This window comes from Ips typographus, linkage group LG7, assembly GCF_016097725.1.
Source record: "Ips typographus isolate SLU linkage group LG7, UJ_Ityp_2.0, whole genome shotgun sequence".
In the NCBI taxonomy this organism is placed as follows: Eukaryota; Metazoa; Arthropoda; class Insecta; order Coleoptera; family Curculionidae; genus Ips; species Ips typographus.
This window is the reverse complement of record NC_138428.1, coordinates 4562201-4583571: the sequence shown is the minus strand read 5'-3', so window position 1 is coordinate 4583571 and position 21371 is coordinate 4562201. Positions and strand designations below refer to the sequence as shown.

General features: G+C 38.2%; 2 protein-coding genes across 7 annotated transcripts in view; one reads left to right on the top strand and one right to left on the bottom strand.

Annotated features, from left to right (window-relative positions):
* The window catches only part of fz2 (frizzled 2), an 83092-nt gene extending 61901 nt beyond the window's left edge, over positions 1 to 21191 (top strand). For 4 of the 6 annotated variants that reach the window (XM_081983660.1, XM_081983659.1, XM_081983661.1 and 1 more), the window contains 3 exons: positions 11762 to 11835; positions 17089 to 17800; positions 18113 to 21191. In XM_081983660.1, the coding sequence (XP_081839786.1) occupies positions 17205 to 17800; positions 18113 to 19349 (1833 nt within the window). In that variant the 5' untranslated portion in view covers positions 11762 to 11835; positions 17089 to 17204 and the 3' untranslated portion in view covers positions 19350 to 21191. The remainder of the gene's footprint in view (positions 1 to 11761; positions 11836 to 17088; positions 17801 to 18112) is intronic. The other 2 variants (XM_081983662.1, XM_081983663.1) reach the window with 1 other exon arrangement.
* LOC145731938 (uncharacterized) lies at positions 4564 to 8130 on the bottom strand. The gene has a single exon (XM_081983931.1). The coding sequence runs from the start codon at positions 8128 to 8130 to the stop codon at positions 4564 to 4566; it is 3567 nt and encodes a 1188-aa protein (XP_081840057.1).
* Positions 21192 to 21371: the final 180 nt, after the last annotated feature.

Below are 21371 nucleotides of genomic sequence, written 5' to 3'. Positions count from 1 at the left end.
ATCTATATTTGTAGAAAACGCCGGCCAAAGTCTTTCAACCTGGCGATAACGCAAATTCTCATCACGCCTGCCAATAATACAAATCTGAACTTCCTCGAACGTCCCGATAAGTAGACCAATGGGTCTCGGAATAGATGCAGAAAACCGTTGGCACGTCGCAGAATCGGCCTTATATGACGTATAACTACGTCGTTAACGTAGACGAGAGCCTTATATAGAGACGAAGAGACGTGCACGTTTGATATAACACCACGACTAGATTCTGGTTGTTTTTCGCGATTCGAAACGGATTTGTAGTTTTTCCCCCCTTGGTCGATTCATCATTTTGACAACCCTTTTATGTGTATGAAATTCAACGTTCGCTTCAAAGTTGAATTTTAAATTTCCTAGAGCCGATACGATTTTTCATTTTAATAGTGCCTTTCATATCTAGCTGGGGAATAAGTCAACAACTACCGGGCTTAACATCCATTGGCGTACTTTTATATATTTTATTTTCCTGGACAACCTGGATTAATTCCTGCCAGCCTACATGCAAACTCACTCAACTTTCAAACAATACAACTCTGAATAACCAAGCACCAGTACAAAAACTTGTATAGTTCTCGATAAATTCGGGTAAAAACCCCCCGTAGGGGCAAACCGCTTCGCCAATGGCCTAACCTATGGCGTGCGTTGTCGGTCCCGGTAAACAAAGCCAAGATCTCGCTCTGACATTTTGATTGATCACGGTGCATTGTGTCGGGGCTTTACTTTCTTTCCTATTACTTTTGGGGTGGAAGCGGGACGGGGAAAAGCCGTTCAATGCGACAGAACGTACACCTTAATTAACCGCCCCCCAAGTGTATGTAATCCCCTTAACCTAAGTCGAGGTTCTGGATTAATATCCAGTCTGGACTAATCATTTTTCAATCAAGAAATCTAATAGATTCTTTGGGTCACTTGTATGTATTCTAGTTCTAATAAGATAATCCAGGAGATGATGGGCATTATGTTTTCAGTACCTGCAGAAAGTATTAGCCAAAGAAAATGTTTATCAGGTCCATCGTTTACCATTCAACCAAAGCAGAAATATGGCAAATATGTATTTTCATTTGTACAGTTAATGTGATTCATCTCGTTTTTCGTGGATGTTGAAGATTTAAGTTTTGTTCTTCACTTTTTGACTGAAAAAATCCGAATTTTGAATTATTACAGCTTTAACGCTCAAAATATCTCCTTCATTGGCCAATAAAGTCCATTGACAAATATGTGTACAACATGTTGGATACACTTATAAAATTTTGAAAGTTAATTTCAAATAAACTTGCGAAAGATCCTGGTCTATCCGTTTTGGTGTCTCCAATATCTTCTTTCTTCTATAAATTCATCAATATATTCGGTTCAGCTCTTCTTCATTCCTCAAGATTGTAACAATCCCCATCATAAATGTACGAATGTCTTCTAGTGCTGTATCATTAACAATTTACCTCTTTTCAGTGCACGAAAATCAACACTAACTCTGCATTTTCAGTTTTTTTTCAGACTCTAATCTTTGTCGTTTCATCCATAATGTATCTTGACAATTTCGTCTTAAGTTTTTGACTTTTACACTTTGATTTTCAATTTGATATAGTCTTTAAGTTAACACTTTTTGATTTTTTTTGAGACCATGCTTTACTGGACTAGTTTACACTAAATTCTAATAATTACTAGGTATCCAAACCCTATTAAAGATCACTAATCATTATAACCACATAAATAAATCATCATAACTTTAAAAGTGATTGTAAGCCAATTATCTTTAAAGTGGTATCATATTTCTTAAGCGAAAGTGGGCAAGTTACCATTTTGATGATGATTGGACACACACATGCAGTAGTGCGTAATTTACCTAATAATACAGGACCAAAACATGACATTTCAATAGATCGACAGTAAATCATTTGAAAGGAAATTGTTGGAGAAACTTGTTTAGTAATAGGTCAATAAAAGTAGTTGTCAAAATATTTAATTTCAAATTAACCTACATTTTTAGTTTAATAAGTCAAAAACAAGATGGTAGACGTGTAGAGTTTTTGATGTTAAAAGCTGTCATTTTTATGTGAAAGTCTTGATAAACAAAATAAAAAATTGAATTCATCTTTTTTTAAGTAACACCCTCTATATTACTACATTCTTCATATTAATAAAAGGCGTTTTGATATCATCGTGGGAAGCAAAGGGGAAAATAAAAATGCATATTTTACATACAACATAGAAGATAATTAGCAAATTCGACTGGTTTTTTCTTCTAATTCTCCTTCTAGCCTAAGACTAATTAGCAGTCATTTTTGTTGGAAGAATGTTTGTATTTAGTTTTTCACGGAAGGTTGTCACCAGTTTTTCAACTATGTAAAACCAGGTTTCTTTTGAGTTGATGTCAATCAATGTATTTCTTTTAATTTGAAAAAGTTTAAAGTTGATCTACTCTTTGGTTTGGTAAGAAAATTTATCTTGGTTTGTCAAACTTTAAGTTAGTTTGGTTTGTTCAGCATTGAGTAACCCTATTTAAATGTTTTTGGCTCTTTCATGTGGTTTTCGTAGTGAAACTATTTAGTCTTTGATCTGTTGCTTTACAGGCCCCACTTTGATCCTAAGTATATCTTGTTACCTACTTTCGTTTATAAAAAACAGTCAAACGAACGAAACTGGGACGTTCAAAAACTGTATTTCTTGTTCATAAAAGTCAAGAAGACTGAATTATCCAAGTTTGGTTTTTACAACTATTTTGGCAGCTTTTAACGTGGTTTTTCGTCATTCAAACTTCCAAATATAGCCCAAAATTTTGATTTTATTTTGTCTGGATAAAGTCTTTTTGGAAAAATCATAATCAAACCTGTCGTTTATGTAACTTCTTTTTTCTTTCCAATTTCTTATACTGTCTCTCCCTCACAGTTTTTATTCCTTTCTACTCTGAATTTGTGTGTCTTTTGGAACATATGAATGGTTGACAGATTTGGTTGCTTAAACGGTTTTAGTAAATTGGTTTAAACGTCAAAATGTAGCCCTAAATCTCTACTTTCTTATTTCTTAACATAATTTTCCTGTCCAGTTCAGGAAATTCGACATTCTGTGTAGTAGTTTTTTATTAACGCATTAGTATTATTCTGAAATTTTCTTTTTTTTTGTTTTTCGGTTATCATGTTTGTTACAGCAGATTCTGTATCAATCTTGTTGCTTTCCTTCATATTTGATCTCTCAGAAATTCACAAAAATTTCACATGTTAGAAAAAAACACATCCCAGGTCGTGCGTAAGTGAATTCCGTAGTTAAAAATAGCGGGACACGCATATTTTTAGTATCATTAACCCGGGCCCCGGTCATAATATTAATCGTTTAATGTCAGTGTCCGTAAACATATCGTTGCCGAGGGAAAACCGGCGGTTAACTACCGGGCGCAAGCCGGGCCTAACGCCGTCCCATTTAATATAAATCAACTAAATAACTTAATAACGCGAACGATAACGATCTCGCAGTTTTCATCGACTTGACCCATCAAGATTCCGCCAACTTACCGACTCTAGTACAGACCTACGTCGCGTTGGTACTGCCTAGTTGCGGTACCGCGACGTACGCGTGTTCTGGGTTCCTGGTTGCACCAGGTAGAGTCATCAATAATTTATCGTGTTAAGCAGCTGCCCGGGGTACTTCAATGGGCCGTTCCGTCATTCTTGCAATTCTCTGCCGTGCCTTTAACCAGATAAGTACCACTTTTTATCTCGGTTACGTCGGACCGCACATGTGTCCGCTCCCGTGACGGTATTTCGATCCGGGAAAGTATTACGTCGTCATTTTTTCAGACATTTTTAGCCAAACATACACAAAGTCCGGTCATATGCAAAAGGGGCCACTTTACTGTTAAGTGGACGCCGACAAAGCGTTATCTAGCACCAGCATCAATCGTGCGGTGCATATTTAAAGATAGGGGACCTTTCTGTGTGTGTTTTTGACCCGGACTGGCCTGCTGGCCCACCCGAAGCAGATCCATTCGTTTTTTTTCCAAAATGCACATGTTTGCAATCAAATTAGATGTTGCGTGTACACTGAATCGCCTGCTGCCTATTCGGATCTCAGTCCATTTGTTTTTTTTATTATTAAGCTCAACGGCATTCCAATCAGGTACTGCTATGCGAATAAAAACACTACTGTGGACTTCGCGAACACAAACCACCGGTTTGAGGCAAATAAAACTCCACTATTTAAATTTAACGAGGAAAATTACTAAATTCTTTTATTTTTCTGCAACCTCTACTTTTTTCCGCCAAAAAGACACATTATTTTTTTTAGGTTCTCTACCAGTCTGGTTTACACACATGCACTGTCAAATGTCGATCTTTCAATAATGACGTCTTGCCCGATACACACTATACTTTACAAACAGAGTGCGTTCCGAATTGAGGTTAATTATTATTGTAAGTGCGCGACATTCTCCCACCTGAGAAACTTTTGTCAACATAAAAGTTTCTCACAACATAAAAGCAAACTTATAAAATTTCCCCTTTTTTTTTCCAACAAAACAAGTCTACAAAAATAAACCTTATTCTAATCTAATAATCTAGACGGCGTCTTTATTAGCCTACCACTCCGCGAAGTTTTCGTTTCGGGTACTCTGCTTTTCACATCACTCCCGCTTTTCGCGAACACCGATTCACTATTTTCACAGTAGTCTTGGGCATCTTCGGCAGCGCCTTCAGCCGGAGTATTCTCGAACTCATCTGTAGCATCCACTTCTAAAGGAAACACTCTCTGGATTGGACGCAGAACATGACCTCCAGAAGTCGCCAGTCGGACTAGTCTAACACGACCATCTCCTCCCGGTAACAATTCAGTGACCCGTCCAAGCGGCCAATTTAGTCGTTTACTACCATCACTGCCAATGAGGACGACCTCCCCGATCTTCACAGGGCGTGACAATTGGTGTTTGTTATATATCACTCGTAATTGTCCCAGATATTCGCTTCGAAATCTCATTCGCAAAGCATCTCTCAGAGTTTGTAACCGCACCACTCTTCGCTGTAATGGTAGCTTTGGACACAATGTTGTGGGACTCACCAAACCAATAGGGTCAAAAATCCGTTGAGTGTGGGATAATATGAGTCTTCTAGTTATCGTCAGATCCTCGGGTATGTCTACCTCCTTCAAGCTGTTCCTCAAGGACAGAGTGTCTCGATTCAAGTTCCAAGTAAGACCCAAAACATTAATGTCTAACTGATTCTTGTTCATCCTAGGACTTTTACTACAAGATTTCTCCCACCCTGTAAGTTCAAACTTACCCTTGAGCATGATTTCAAAAGATTCCTTAACAAATGACTCCACTGATGCTTCATCTGGCAAACTTGTAACGCAATTATCCACATAGAAACAACCATTAAGTTTATCCAAAGTATTCATTTGATAAGGCCATTCTGAAGAAGCTATTTTTTCCTTGGTTAGCTCAAGATGGTGTCTTATTGTCGCCGCAAGAAGAAACGGGCTGCAGTTAACGCCAAACACCACCCGTCGATGTCGGTAGATAATCTCCTCTTCTTTGCTGTTGATCCACAAAAACCTGAGAAAATCCCGATCTGCTTCATTTACTGCTATTTGAAGAAACGCCTTTTTAATATCAGATATTACTCCAATTCGGTACTTTCTGAACCCAATCAAAACATCAGGTATAATCTCTATCAAATTGGGGCCCTTTTCCAAACATTGATTTAAAGAAGGGCACTGACCTTGTCTTGCACCAGCGTCAAAAACTGGCCGGATCTTGGTAGTCGCTGAACTTTCTCGTACAACTGGTCTGTGGGGCAAGTAGTGACTATATGTTGTTACATTTCCCTTGGGTACTCGCTCAATAATTCCAGCTTCTTCCCATTCCAGTAATACGCCGTTATATAGTTCATACAAATCCATTGAGTTCAGCTTTCTCAAAGTGGATGTCAAACGTTTCTGAGCAACTAACAGATTACTGGGAAGTACAGGATGCCCCTCCAGCCATGGTAGTCTTACTTCATAGCGGCCTTCACTGTCCACTTTTACTGTCTCATTGAAAAAAATCTCTGCTGAAATTTCCAATTCCCTTCTACTTTTGTCTCTGCTGGGTTCAGTTATGCCTAATATATCCAACTCCCACAAATTGGCAATAACTTGATCATTAAGATACAAATTTATGGTTGAAGTAGCCAGATGGTCCTTCCAATACTCATTTTGCAATTTGCCCATCAAAGTCCACCCAAGTAGTGTTTCTACAGCCACCAGTCCACAGTCAAGTAGATGTTTCCTTCCAGTAATTAAGTAACCTGCCGCATCTGCCCCTATCATTACCTCAATGGCAGAATTTTCCGCAGTATCTGCAAGCTCTATGCCTAGGCTATGCAACTCATCAATCCAGAGTCCTGGAGGTACAGGAATCACTTCATTGCATATGGTAGGTTGGCTCAAAACTTCTAATTTGCATCTATGACCCTTGTATACTAGTTCTACCTCAAAACGACTGTGGGTCTGTTCCACTAAACGACCTCCAAATAAACAGTGCAGTATTTTATGTCGAGATAATTCAACTAACTTTAATTTTTGAACAGTAGACTGCAAAACATAAGAACGTTGCGATCCTGTGTCTATTAGAGCACGAACACTACAGGAACCATTAGGGGCAGCCATCTCAACGCGTAAAGTTTGCATAAAAACTCGAGAAGCAATACCAAGGCTAACACAGTTAGTTGCTACCAAATCTTCCTGGTGAATTGAGTGTTGAGCTTCAATAGGTTGTTCACTGGCAGTTGGTGTATTCCTATTTGATTTTATCTCAGGACACATCAAAGTGACATGACTCTTTTCACACACCAAACATTTTACATGACCTCTACACTTTCTAGCTTGATGTCCTTTCCTTAAACAAGAGAAACATGCTCTTTTATCATTAACAATTTGCTTCTTTTTCTCTAAAGGTAATTTTGTTGCCTTGAAACAATTTACACTTTCATGACCACCTTCACAAAAGAGACACTTAACAACTGTAGTATTATTAAGCAAGTCAGCTGCAGTTGATGGATATTCTAGTGACACCTTTTTCCTCCGTTCTACATGGCCACCTGGAGTATCCGAGCGATTTCCTACACTACATAGTCCAAAACCTTCAGCAGCAAGACTGATTCGTTGCTCATTTTGTACTTCACTTTGCAAAAATGTCATTAAAGCTTTAAGTCGACTTTCTAAGCTGTTGTTACAACCACTTGGTACACTATTAGAATTTTCTTCATATTCCTCATTTTCTTTCAAATGTCCCACAGTGCTACGTTGCCATACTCTTAGTAATTCCTCAGGAAGACAAGATTCAATTAATGGGTAAAGAATGGCAGCATACTTATCAGCTGTAATTCCTAAAGTTTGAAGTGACCTTAACTGAGTTTCGAGACTATCATAAAGGTTAAACAACTCAATTTTTGTCTTGGCTAGGGCGTTGTTTAAAATTAACTTCAATAGTTCCCTGACATATACTTCAATTTGTAGGTCTTCCCTACCAAACCTACTTCTTAAACTATCTACAATTTGTACATAATTTACTCCTATAGCAGGAAAACTTTCAACAACTCGCCTAGCCCTACTACCTGGCACAGTAGACTGAATAAGATATTCGATCTTGTCAGCAGGGTCCATCTCAATATCTTCATGGATTTTCTTAAATTGTGCCCAAAAGGAAAGCCAATCTTTTATGTTTCCATCAAACTTTTTAAATTGTATTACAGGCAATTTAAACTTCCTCTTACCTGTAATAGCAGCAACGGAACTAGCACTTTCATTTAAGTCATCAATTTGATGACTGTCCACTTTACGTAGCTTCAAATAGCACAATTCAAGGGTTTTTGCACGTTTTAAGTATGTATCACACATGTCTTTCTCTTTAATTAAGTCCTCTTCTTCAACATCACACACTAACATAGCTTCAAATATCTCGGCGTCTTTCACCTGCAGTTCTGCTAACTTCCCAGTTAATAACTCCTGCAACACTTGTGCCTTCTGTAACTGGTCTTCAGTTGGCTCTGCTAATACAGTCTCTAACTCTGTACAGCACCTTGTAAAGGATGCCCGAAGAACTTTACGGCCTTTTTTCTTGATTTCGAGATCCATCTTTCCACAGACTGTAACTTTACACAAATGAAATCTCCCTAAACTTTGGACCTGAAGTCTCCAACACAATAGTCAATTTTCCCCGTCCTGTCACGGTCGCCAAATGTGGACTTCGCGAACACAAACCACCGGTTTGAGGCAAATAAAACTCCACTATTTAAATTTAACGAGGAAAATTACTAAATTCTTTTATTTTTCTGCAACCTCTACTTTTTTCCGCCAAAAAGACACATTATTTTTTTTAGGTTCTCTACCAGTCTGGTTTACACACATGCACTGTCAAATGTCGATCTTTCAATAATGACGTCTTGCCCGATACACACTATACTTTACAAACAGAGTGCGTTCCGAATTGAGGTTAATTATTATTGTAAGTGCGCGACAACTACAAAGTGTGAAACACGGAAGTACTATTATTGGGTTAACGGCTTGAGGAATTGTTTTCAAAATTATCCAAGAAGTATACACAAATTATTTGATTTCCAAACATGGACAGAATAACCACATTACTTGTTAACATTAATCAGCATGTGTATTAGGGAACTTTTTTAGCTACTACATCTAAATTGGTTCAGATTTTAGTTCATAGAGTTTCAATAGAAGAAAGTGCAGTGCAGAAAGCAGTTTACTACCAGAGTTGCGCATCTAATGTTTGTTGTTGTCAATTTGTCAAGAAAGTGACAAACTGTCTTTAGACAGTGTGGCTTTTACTGGTGGCACTTTTCCTCCCTAGAGAGATATTTTCATCTTTCAAATGAGGGAGGAAAATTTAATTTTCTATAGGGGTCTAAACCGTGGATAATTTAGCGTTTTTTTCCACTATTAACCATATTTTTGATGGTCCTTTTATTGAAAATTTAAAAATTTAAGATAACAACATGAAGAGACAACCTAATTTATCTATCAAGTCAAGTATATTTTATGTCAGATGACTTAATGGACATTATTATTTACCTAGGTTAATAATATTTCCTTTTTTGTCGTGTTTGTGCCAGACTAGAACTAGAGATTAGACTCTATTTTTGACCTAGGTCAACAATGACCAATTTCTCAAGTTACTAATGTTTTTTTTATTTAAAATAACTCTAGGAAAGCCATTTCCTAGCTCTTTTTGTAAGATAGTTTAAGGTTGTAAAATCACGTTGAAAGCCCCTTCAAAGCGTTTTTCGCAGTGTACTTTTAGAAATTCATAAATTTTAAATTTAGCTCTACGCTGATGACACAGCATTAAACAAGTTTCAGTGCAACCAACCAATTAACATAACAACTTCATTCAACTCGTCTGTCAAATAAACTAGTTCTAATTATAATAAATTGAATTACTACCTAGTATTACGTGCTTATACTTTATTAAAAGCTAGTCGAATAATTAAGGTGTGTCATTTGGATTTTGAATTGGTTAACAGAGTACCAACGTTTAAGAATCAAAATTAAATTTTTGTGACTAAAAAATGTTTGCATTCTTTACTTTATAAATAAGTACATTTCAACTAAAAACACGCAGGTACCGTCTCTGAGCCCCTAGGAGATCGACTATCACCAGTCTACCATCAGACTCCATAAAACAGACCCCGGGACAGCATGACGGGGGTCCACCAGGTTGCATTTATAAGTCACCAGCAGTGACACCGGCGTCACGACTTAAAGCGCGAAGGGGGCTCAACTTCTTCCCCGACTTTATTGCCCAATAAACTGACCGATAATCGGTTCCCCTTTAAGTTCATTTTCATAACTTTCAGTTCAAATTTACTCTCAGAGTCCTTTGTTTTCAAAGGGTTGTAAATATCAAAGGGACGCAGGGGAAACAAAACTGTTACTTGAGCGTTTATTTAATTAGTCTGGCTGGTTTAAGTCTGTGAAGGCCTATACCACATTCTCTTAATTTTGAAATTTGTGCTATCAACCCTCTGGCCTGTCTGGGCTTTCAGTTTTCCCAAATAGTAAAGACACCTTTGGGTTGATTAAATAGTAGATAAGCGAGGCAACGGAGGATAAGCAAAACAAAGTTGTTTTTGATTTATTGATATAGCATTGATTGATCACCCAGATAAGGGAGACAGGCCTTATCAGGGGGCCGGTGTGGAAATATTGGGATCGGGGCCTCGATCATTGAGTTTTGTACAAATAAGAGCGTTTTTCATTTATTTCCTGCCTGGTCTGGGACGATTGATTGCCTACTTGATTAACTCGGGACAGATTTTTCAACTGACATCTTTTATTAAAATCAACGTGATAATACGCTATCATGACAAACACGATTAGGCAAAACGACGATGAACTCTGACGAAGAGAAGTATTGGACACCAGAACCTTATATGATAGCAAGATGGAGAACCATTAATTAGTAGTCTATCCAGATATTTTGTATGTTTGTAGTCCGATCTCAAAAATCTGGTACGGGTAACACTTTATTCAGTTTGGTTGGATGGTTCAAATCGTCTTCTTTGCTGCCTTTGGAAGACAGTTGGTGATTTTGTCACGCTGTGCTATGGATAACTCTGAAGGTCCATACGTTTCCTTAATAGACTAGTAACTTCCCTCAAAGTAACATTTTTTTTCTAAGAAAATCTATAGAAAATAAAAAAATGAGTTGTAGTGCTTTAAGCTGGTAAAATTAAGATCAACAAAAACAAAATCAAGTGGATTTAAGTCGGGCGGACGCGGAGGCCAAAACGTACCGAGTTTATGATGAAGGGGAAATAATTCAGCGTAGAAAAACAACTTAATCGGTGCGTTAACGTGTGTATATTGAATAAATAATCATCGCCACAAAACCAAATGTTGCCATTAGCCGTTGTTTGAAAATATACAATGCTTCCCCTGTCGTATCTCGGGTTACGACGGCATAAAACACGTGTAAACCAAAACACGTACGCACAAACACAGACTCGTTAAAATTTTTACCGTTTCCTCTTGTAGTAAATATTTTCTAAATCGGATTTCGAAGCCGGGGGCGCGTCATCGATCCGCCCCGTATAAGTCAATCGGCCGCTATTATAACATTCAAACAAACAATTATGAAGGTTAAACAAAAGTCCTAACCGAGTCGTTCACACCTCTAAATCACGGCAGTAATGAGCTGTTGTGTAAACAACGACCGATCAAATAAGAAAAAAAGAACACGAGACTGGAAAAATCTCCTCGGGATGGGTTATCTGGTGGTTCAGTGGCGTCCACCCAAACATTTCGTACAAAAAACGAATTGAATATATATTCAAATGAACTTGGACCAGTCTGACAAAGAATTATTTAGTTGGAAAGAGATGGGAGTGGTTGAGGTGAGACTATACAATACTCAAGAGGTCGACCGTTGTTTTACTAACAAGCCAGTGGCGTAACTAGTTACAAAAAGGTTACAATTTCTATACTTCTTGTGTAACTTAGCAGACTGACAACCCAGCCAACTTTAAAGCATTTTCTTCCAAGTAATTCTAATACAGTTGACCCTCCCCCTAAATCAATCTTAACATTGAAAGATGAAATGTGTCGTTAAAAAGCTTTTAAGATGTGCTTCAACCCTCCTTGTTTCGTACCCCATTTAATGAGGGGTGAAAAGACATTTATTGACATGATTAAAAAGTCGTTTTCTTTCTAGGTATTAGAGTGTCTCAAAAAAATATTTTTGTTTCAGGAGTTCAGTGTGAACAGCTCGAAGGACCAAATGTGCCAACAACACAGTTAACTAATCGATTATAATTAAGAAAGGTAAGAATTTAGTTTCATTACAAATTGTTAAAAAAAGTGCTTGGTTTTCTGATTTAAATGACTGAATGATGAATTTTAGGTGAGAATTTGCTGAATTATTAATTAGAGATGATGATTGGTCTTACCCAAAACGCATGTTGTTAAATTTAATACATTAGTATGCTGTAAAATCTTAAAAGTAAAATAAATAAAATAGGATAGGTATCTTGTTTTTAATTTTATGTCCAATAAAAGGGTTTCTTCCAGCAGAAAACCCAAATTTTTCAACAACATCAGGAGTTTTCATGGTAATCATAATGGATTTCATTAAATTTACACAGAATTTCTATTTAAAACACGTACCTATCTCTGTATGCAGTACTGTATGCTAGTGCTGCACGTTATTTGAATCAGAAAACAAAGCACTTTCAAAATCTGCCTTGATGATGGCTGACAAAAACTGAAACGTCGGATTTCAAATGTGACAATGTCAGGTTTGAAAAGAAAAAAGTTGCAATGACAAAGTGTGAATAAATTTAAATTATCTCATCAAATAAGCTTACACAAACGTTTTTCTGAAATTTCGTATTTTTTCAGATATGGAAGTAATCGGATTTTTTAAATGTTAAAACGGCATAAGATTGAACTTGCCTTCATTTAACCAAGGTTGTATCTTCTATCTCTAGGTTCTATCTCTACTTGGTCACGAATTTGTGGCACCCTGTATACTAAATGTTTTCCAAAATTTAAACTAGTTATTAGTTTTTGTGATATCCTAGGACTCTTCTGAACAGTTTTTAGATTAATTTTAACACAAAATGTACTTTCATTTTTTTGTTGTTGTTAGTATATATCGAGGTGTAAGGTCTGACGATGACTTGCTTGTACAAGTCAATACTGATTGTCTTTTATGATAAATAATTTGATTATTTGACATTTTTACTATATATCCTGTACAAGGTGGTCAAAAGTGAATTTAAAAAGATATCAATATTTATTTTTTTTCTCTTGAAGTAGGAATTATTCGTTGGACTTCGCTGAATAGATTAGATTGTAAAATTGATACTAACACAAGCTCAAGATAAAGTTTGACAAAACAAAAAAGTATGACAAACGAGTTTTGACACAGAAACAAGAATTTCCAGATCTTTTACTAATTTAACAGTCCAACTGTATTCATCAATCAGTCAATCTTTCCTGTTGAATAACAAAACACGAGTGCCTTGGCTTGTTCCATCTATTCGAAGACATTCCCAACCTTCAAAAGTATATTTTTTTTATCAAGGTTGGTGGAAATTATTGCTATCTCGCTAATGAAGTGTAACATGTTATTTCAATTGATTAACAGGTGTATAATAATTCAGTTAACTGCGCAGTTCTAAATAGTTTGCTTAAATTTTGTAATTCATGTGAAGAATCATTGATGAAACTCTATGAATCTCTTTAGAAGATATTGCTTTGAGTTACTCCCACCACTTGGAAAGACCCTGTATATTTATATACTGGAGGATACTTTAAATATCAATCAGCTTGTGTACTACTTGTGGAGGAATATATTTAGGGCAACATTTTAGTGTAACTGACATCTGCCAATGTTGTAATTTTGTGATTTTTTTAGGAGTTGTTTTGTTAACCAAGTAAAAGGTAAAATTACACTTTAGTAAACCAATACCACCGTACGATAATAAAACAGAACAAAAGCAAAAACATGAAGATCACGCTTTTATAGACTAGCTGGGGCACAAGTCACCCACACACGCTAGTCGATATCTGTCATCTCGAAAGAATATTCTGCGAAAAGAACAACAAGCTGGAAAATAAGAAAAAAGACACGCCCACGATCTGGTACTGCACGACAACGTTTTACGGGTTTTGTCTTCGATTCCGTACAACTGGTACCATCATAGGAGTTTTCGTGCGTCCCGCAAAAAGACAAAGCGAATCGAGTGATTTGAAATCCGACATGCCCGGGAGGACAAGTCGAAAACTCTTCGAAAATCGTGCCTGTCACTTACCGAGGGGCCCATAAAATTTATCTTTGTTTATTTTGTCCCCCGTAACCATCCCGGCCGCGATCCACCTATCTGCGACTACCATCTTTCGTTAGCCGGTCGAACACATACGGTATTAGGTCCGAGGTCTTGTCCGAGATAAATTAGTGCTGATTTCTCCTCCTCGACCATGGTAGTCGATTTTTTCGGGTTTCGTTTAATTAATTTTAACGAGAATCAAGTTTAGAGGGCGTATTTAGTTTAAGGAGGGGAAACACGTGACTGTCAGCCACCGCCAGCTTACTTCCTTAAAACTAATAGGACCGATTTCCGTCCTGAATACCCCTACAGAACAGGATGAAGAAGAGAGATTCAAGATATTTCCTTATGGTTCATTCTAGACCTATAATGAAAACCAAGCAAAATTGAAATGACGTCAAAACTGTTCAAAATGGTCAGTCACTTTAATTTAAACAGATTTGTCAAGAAACTATACTAAAAAACACTTAATGACCATAGTTGATGGTATCTGTCGAATTTCATAAATAAAAACGATCACTTTGAATTCATTAGATTCATGTAGTTTAACAGGCGTCATTTTTAAGGGTTGTTTAATTTAAGCATTAAAGTCATAATCTAAACTGACACCGTGAAATTGAGTGTCAATACCAATTTACAGAACTTGCTATAATACAAAAGAGAATTGTTAATTGCCAAAAACCGGGAATTCAAACATTGATTATGGGTCATAAGAGAAGTACATGACATTTTCTTCGTTTCTTTTCATTGTAATAACAAAACTTTTGCAAATTTGTGACGTCAATTCAAATTTGTTTGAGTTTCAGTCTAGGTCTGACACTGGGAATTTGTCCTGTTGCACGTGGGTGGTTAAAATCCAATTTAAGTTTGTCACCCTGATAAATGAGAAACGATAATCTCCGATTTGTTAGGGGCGCAGCCCCTTTTAATTTCGCTTCGAGTGCCACTCGAGACCTCTCAAGACTTCGGGCTACTTTTTTTTTTTTGATCCGTCAAAAGTCATGAAAAGAGAAAGGATCGGCACGCACTCGCAATTATAAACTACCATACATGGGACCGCTATTATTATACTAGTTACGCCCGAAGTCGGCATTTCCTATTCCAAACCCATCGGATTGTTTGATTTATATGCCTTTTGTAGGACCGACGACTTTCTCCCAAAAACTATGCACATATTGTACGCTCACGAACGTGTGATTACATGTCGTGCAGTCATTTTGCGGCCAATTAGAGGGAGCAAACCTGCCCGTCCCTTGTCGTTCCTAAGGGCGAATACGAAACAAAAAGTAACTCTGGTTCATTTCCTCGTCGGCGACTTCAAAAAAAAAAAAGAAGTTTTTCACTAGAGCTCAGCGCCCGGAAAAGTACGAAACAGTCCGTGAAAAGGAATCGGGGAAAACCTATTTTGCCGTGTGAATGCCTCATTTCGTTGCCTTGTTTCTAATTTATGATTTGTTCCCTTCGGCTCCGTTGCCAACTACATGACAATCGCACGCAAGATTGTGAGTACAACTTGAATTGGGGTAAATCCTTACCCCAAGATTTACTAATCAGAAGTTGATTAATCAATGTAAAGAGAATTTACAACACTCAGTGACATCTATATTTAATTAAAAGTAAAAGTCCTCATTCGATCTTCAGATTGTCAAAATTAACATTTACTCTCCTACATCCTTTGATCTGTTGTTTTTAAGTTTTAAGCAAAGGATAAATCTAATCAGTAGATGGACCATTTTCTGTACAACATTGACTGAATTTGCAACTTCTGTATGATCTTTCCCCCCTTGATTTTCAAACTATACCTTCAAAATGACAGAGATTAACATTCAACATGATATAATCATCATCTGGCTTGGCAAATCAACTGGATCCTCCTGATCGCCAACTAAAAAAACTAGAAAAACAGCAGCATTTCTAATAAATGTTCCAACCATGTTTGTCACTTTGAAGGTGGAAAAGGGTGGGCGGGACACGGCCAAGTTATGCTTGTGTAAAGTGTATCAGCATTTTGCTAGGGCTGGGCCCCGGGATTTTATTGTTACGGCCGCCTCTGCGTCGCACTCGATAATCGTGTCCGTAAATTTTTACCGCAACATTTAAATGCAAAGATACACAACCCCGGTTTCGATTTGAAAACCAGTTTGTGACCGATTCAAATGGACTTCGATGGAATGATGGGCGGTGTACGTTTTCGTACGCTTAACGGTATTTGTTCGATCCCTTCCTTTATATTAAGCCCCCTCAAGATGTATGTTGACGTTTAAGTGTGACAAAATGTAATTGAACTAAAAAGAAGAGAACAATTTGAATTGCAAAACTAACCTGGTTTCCTTTAGTTATCGTGCATTTCCTAATAATTGATTTGAGAACTTTACACTATCATTATTGAAATCTTCGTCATGGTCTAAACTTTGATGAGGAAAAGTAATATTGTCATTATCAACAACCCACAAGTGAATGGTCACTTAATGAATCTTTATTGGTTTCACAGCTTTTATGATACTTGTAGTTGAATCATTATCACTTTTTTTATTTCTACCATTAGAATCCTTAGAAGATGTCTGCTATATCTTATTGCATGCTTAAATGTCACTAATCCACCTAACCTTAAATGGCGGAACTAACATAGTTTTCTTTGCATATCATTATTTATTCTATTATTAAACAAGCTTTGGATATCAAGGTTTCACAATAACTCCATACTTCAAGTTATGGTAAAAAGATAATATGTTGTCATTTGGTTTTGTACCATCAAAAATAGAAAATTTGGAAAGTGACATATTACACCCTCTTTCATTTATTTGAGAAACCTTTGCAATAATTATCCCTATTTCAAGTATAGTACTACTCTTCTATATTTTTCCCATAGAAATTTTGTCTGATAAATTCATTTTGGATAGGGCCCGGTTTCTAACTAAACAACTTACTGAAACTTTTTCTTAATTTTTGTATCTCGTAACGTTAAAAATGAAAATGGTAAACGATCCCTACTCAGATATCTGATTTGCGTGCCGTGGGCACGTTAGCAAATGTCCGCTCATTCATTCCGGATCTCGTTAACGCGAGAGGCAATTTCGTGCCGTGTACTGCACGAAATTTATTGATTCCTCTCGCTGAAAAACTGTAGGTAGTCTCGAGAATATCTCGTAGAATCCGCGGTTGCATTTATCATCAAGAGCCGAAAAGCGCGCGTTTAAACCGATTTTTAATATTTATCATCATTAACCGACTCTTTTGGTTCCAGATTGCCATGCAGCGATACCGCCAGAAGTCTGAACGCGTTTTCCGTCTAGGGAAATACGTCTTCAGATAGAAGTTTGCTGTTTATAGAAGCCAGCTCGACAACCATTTGAGAAGACAATGGCAACTGTAGCTTTGACGTTATTGGCTGCCGCGCTGCTAGCGCCCCCTAGTTCCTCTTCCGTCATTTCTTCCTCCTTGGACTCGGATGAAAAATGCGAAGAAATCACCATACCCATGTGCATGGGGATTGGGTACAATATGACCCGAATGCCCAACGAACTGAATCACGAATCTCAAGACGAAGCCGGCCTGGAAGTGCACCAGTTCTGGCCTCTGGTGGAAATCAAATGTTCCTCAGATCTTAAGTTCTTCCTTTGCTCCATGTACGCCCCGATTTGCTTGCCCGAGTACTCAAAACCACTACCACCCTGCCGGGACCTATGCCGAAGGGCTAGAGAAGGCTGCGAACCCATCATGACTCAGTATGGTTTCCAATGGCCGGAACGCATGGAATGCGAACAGTTTCCCATACAAGGTGGGGAAGTTTTGTGTATGGACCAGCCGACACATAACACGTCGTCTTCGTCGTCCTCATCCACTCCAAAACAGACGAACAAGAAGACGTTGAAGCCGTGCAAACCCGGTTCAAAAAACTGCGAAAATCCCCAGGGAGGCACAGGAAGAACAAAAGGAAACGCACCCACAGAGTGCAGGTTGGTATTCTTTTTTTATGTAAAGAAAGAGAGAAAGACGAATAGTCAGAATTGTATGATATTCAAAGTTTCAAGAAATTACACAGACAGTCACAAGTTTTAACATCATGAAACTGTTTGATGATGCCTAATAACAAATCGCAAGACACTTAATAAAGAGTATGACTCAAGACGTTAGTATCTGTTTTCCGTTTGCAACACTTCTTCTTTCTCTCTTTGTTTTTGCCTTTTTTCGTCATTTTACACAGTATCTACAATAACTAATATGGGACGTAGGGAATGGTTAAACTAAATGGGTTTTTGTTGTTTTAGGTGCCATTGTCAACAACCACTAGTCTCCCTGGGGTCCGAAATGAGTCTAGCGCCGTTCAACAACCGAAACGTCGCCGGCGTCCCAAATTGTGCATTCCCATGCAAGGAACCATTCTTCACCCCGGAGGAGAAGGAGTTCGCGTCAATTTGGATAAGTCTATGGTCCGGACTCTGCGCCGCTTCTACGCTAATGACACTTATCACATTTTTCATCGAAACGGAAAGGTTCAAGTACCCTGAGAGACCGATAGTTTTCCTGTCAGCCTGCTACTTTCTGGTGTCGGTGGGGTATTTAGTGCGCGTGGGGTCAGGACATGACGCAGTGGCGTGTGAGGGCGCAATGGTGCGATATTCTTCCACAGGACCCAGTTTGTGCACGTTGGTGTTCCTGCTCGTGTACTTTTTTGGGATGGCCTCCTCAATTTGGTGGGTCATCTTGTCGTTGACGTGGTTCCTGGCTGCAGGACTTAAATGGGGGAACGAAGCAATTGCTAGTTATGCGCAGTGTTTCCATGTGGCAGCTTGGTTGATCCCAACTCTCCAGACTCTAGGTGTTCTGTTAAGTGGAGCTGTAGATGGAGATCCAGTGTCAGGAATCTGTTACGTTGGCAACATGAACACTGACCATTTGCAGACGTTTGTGCTAGGTCCCTTGGTGATCTACCTGATTTTGGGAACCAGCTTCCTCCTAGCTGGATTTGTATCATTGTTTAGAATCCGCAACGTGATTAAGAAGCAAGGAGGCACTGGAGCTGTTTCCAAAGCAGACAAACTCGAGAAACTCATGATTAGAATTGGAATCTTCAGTGTTTTGTACACGGTGCCTGCCACCATCGTGATTGGATGCCACCTCTACGAAAACGCTTTCCATGCCGAGTGGCTCAAGGCTCTGGCGTGTTCATGCTTCAATTCCGCCAAAGCCAAACCCTTATACTCCGTCTTAATGCTCAAATATTTTATGGCCCTAGCTGTGGGCATCACTAGTGGAGTCTGGATCTGGTCTGGAAAGACTTTGGACTCGTGGAGAAGGCTTTGGAAGCGACTCTTTGGACGACCTGACCTTTCCGGAGCCAACGCTGCGTTGATCAAAAACAGGGGCAAACCCCCACCTCCTCAATACTTGATCGCCGGACCTGGAAGTGCTTCTCTTCTAGGACCAACGGGCAGCGTTGCTTCGGCCAGTCAGCACCATTTGCACCATCACGTGTTGAAGCAGCCGCCCTTAAGTCACGTATGACAAGTAGGCGACGGGTCCGCCCCGGTCGTGGTCAATCACGCGCCAGCGCCCTCTACGGGACAGTCGTTGAGCAACTACGGGCCTATTTGAGTGATCGGGTGCGGGCGGCAGTCGGCCGTCACTGCTCTCTAGTCGATTCGGGTGCCATCTTGCGGGGACACTTTTTTAGGTTAGGTTTGCCGGCTGCGGCGGATTCGGAACATTTTTGTACATGCTATACGAAATGGACTGGTTTAAGTTTAATTTTAATTTATTTATTCGCGATACTGTGTCACAGTGGCGTTTCAAGTGATTCTTTTGTAGATTTAGGTAGCGGTTTGTAGTGAAGACTGATTTCACGGATTGTATTTGTGACACTCTAAAGTTCTGCATCTAGGCGCATATTTTTATGAGCATAGGTTAGAGCTCCTAAATAGGTACCCATGAAAGTAGCACAGCTTTCGATTAAGATTGGCTTAATTGTTGAGCTCCTGTCATGTGACCACAGTGTACTTCCTGAATATAACAGTCACGTGGTAAGCTTAGTAACGTTTCTTTGTCCAGATCATCATTCACACACATTTCAACTGGTGTTTTGTTCAACTAAACATTTTGACCGTAAGTGTACCTTCAATGATGTCATCATCTTTTTTTCTGAGACACACTATTACAAGTTTAGTGTTTTGTATATTATCGAAAAAATTCAGCCAAAGTCTGGAGGCATGTTATAATTAGTCGACAAAGAACTGGCAAGAGAATTATGGATCCCAGGACTTTGGAGTGTCAAGTTGTGCATACCTCGAGCACCGTGAAATTTTGTCGCTCGTGTTAGTTTAAATGTAATTTGTACAGTAAATAAAACAAGAGTTTACGCTGGTGATGTTCGACTATGCCACTTTATAGAGAAGTAATCACAGGTTGATGCCATCCGCTTAAACCTGATTGCTTGTTCTAGCGGCTTTGAGGATCTAATGAAGACTCTAAAAAAGCCCTCGCTGGCGTAAACTCCGCGTTATTTAAACTAAACTATTTCCAACAAACGCGCCTGAAAAATAAACAGTAGTAGAGTAAACTGCGGGTGATTTATAGAGGGAGCCCCCTGAAATCCGTATACAGGGTGGCCCTTGTAACATCACGCCCTTTCTAGGGTTCTTGTACAAAAAAAAACGTAATCGGAACGTGATTAATAATATACGTAATTAAAGTCTAAGATGTACATTTTCTGTTAGGTAAGCGACGTACGTGATTAGAAAAGGTTTTGAGGGGGGACCACCTTGAGTCTTAGAGAAAAAGTTTATATGTTGTACTGAGCATGTACGTGTCAGTGATATTCAGACTTAAAACAAAAACTAATTTAAAAATAATAATAATATATTTCATAACAATTTCCAAATAATTATTATTTATAGAGTTTTATATAATAATAATAAATTATTAATCATTTTTGTACTTAGCTGTCTATTTAACCCTAGCTGTCCTCCTACCAGGCCGTCCCAAATAAAAGTCTCGTTTTCCTCTTTTTTTTATAACATTTTGAGACGTCCTGGTACATTGTCGTTCTGTATATATATTTTTTGTACTCTCCCGGTATACTTGCGCACTTAGTGCTCCCATGGACATATCACACTAATAATTTGGTTCATAGAGACAGGTGATTTCGTTTTAATAGCGAACAGCACAAAAAGAAGATTTTAGTTTTGTATTGTATATTTTTATAAATACGTTGTACAGTTTTCCTTTTTTTTATACCCCCAGACAAGTAATGTGTGTACAGTAGGCTTAGCGGTTAAATGTAATACTGTATGTATGCTTTAAAAAAAAAACGTATACGATTTCAATAAATATTTTACTGTTTTAAAACTATTTTGTTGGTTTTCTTTAAATACCTGTCAAATCCCGAAAGTAACGGTTTATGTATGGTAAGTAATTATATTAAACGAAAAATGGTAAGTTTCTGGTATTAGGAGCCAAGCACAGCTCCTCCTGTCATTTTTGTGCTTTTGGTAATACAAAAACCGAGTTTTGTATAAGGAGAGCAGAAAA

Excerpts from the sequence above, each read along its gene's own strand:
- LOC145731938 (XM_081983931.1), bottom strand. The coding sequence starts at position 8,130 with ATGGATCTCGAAATCAAGAAAAAAGGCCGTAAAGTTCTTCGGGCATCC.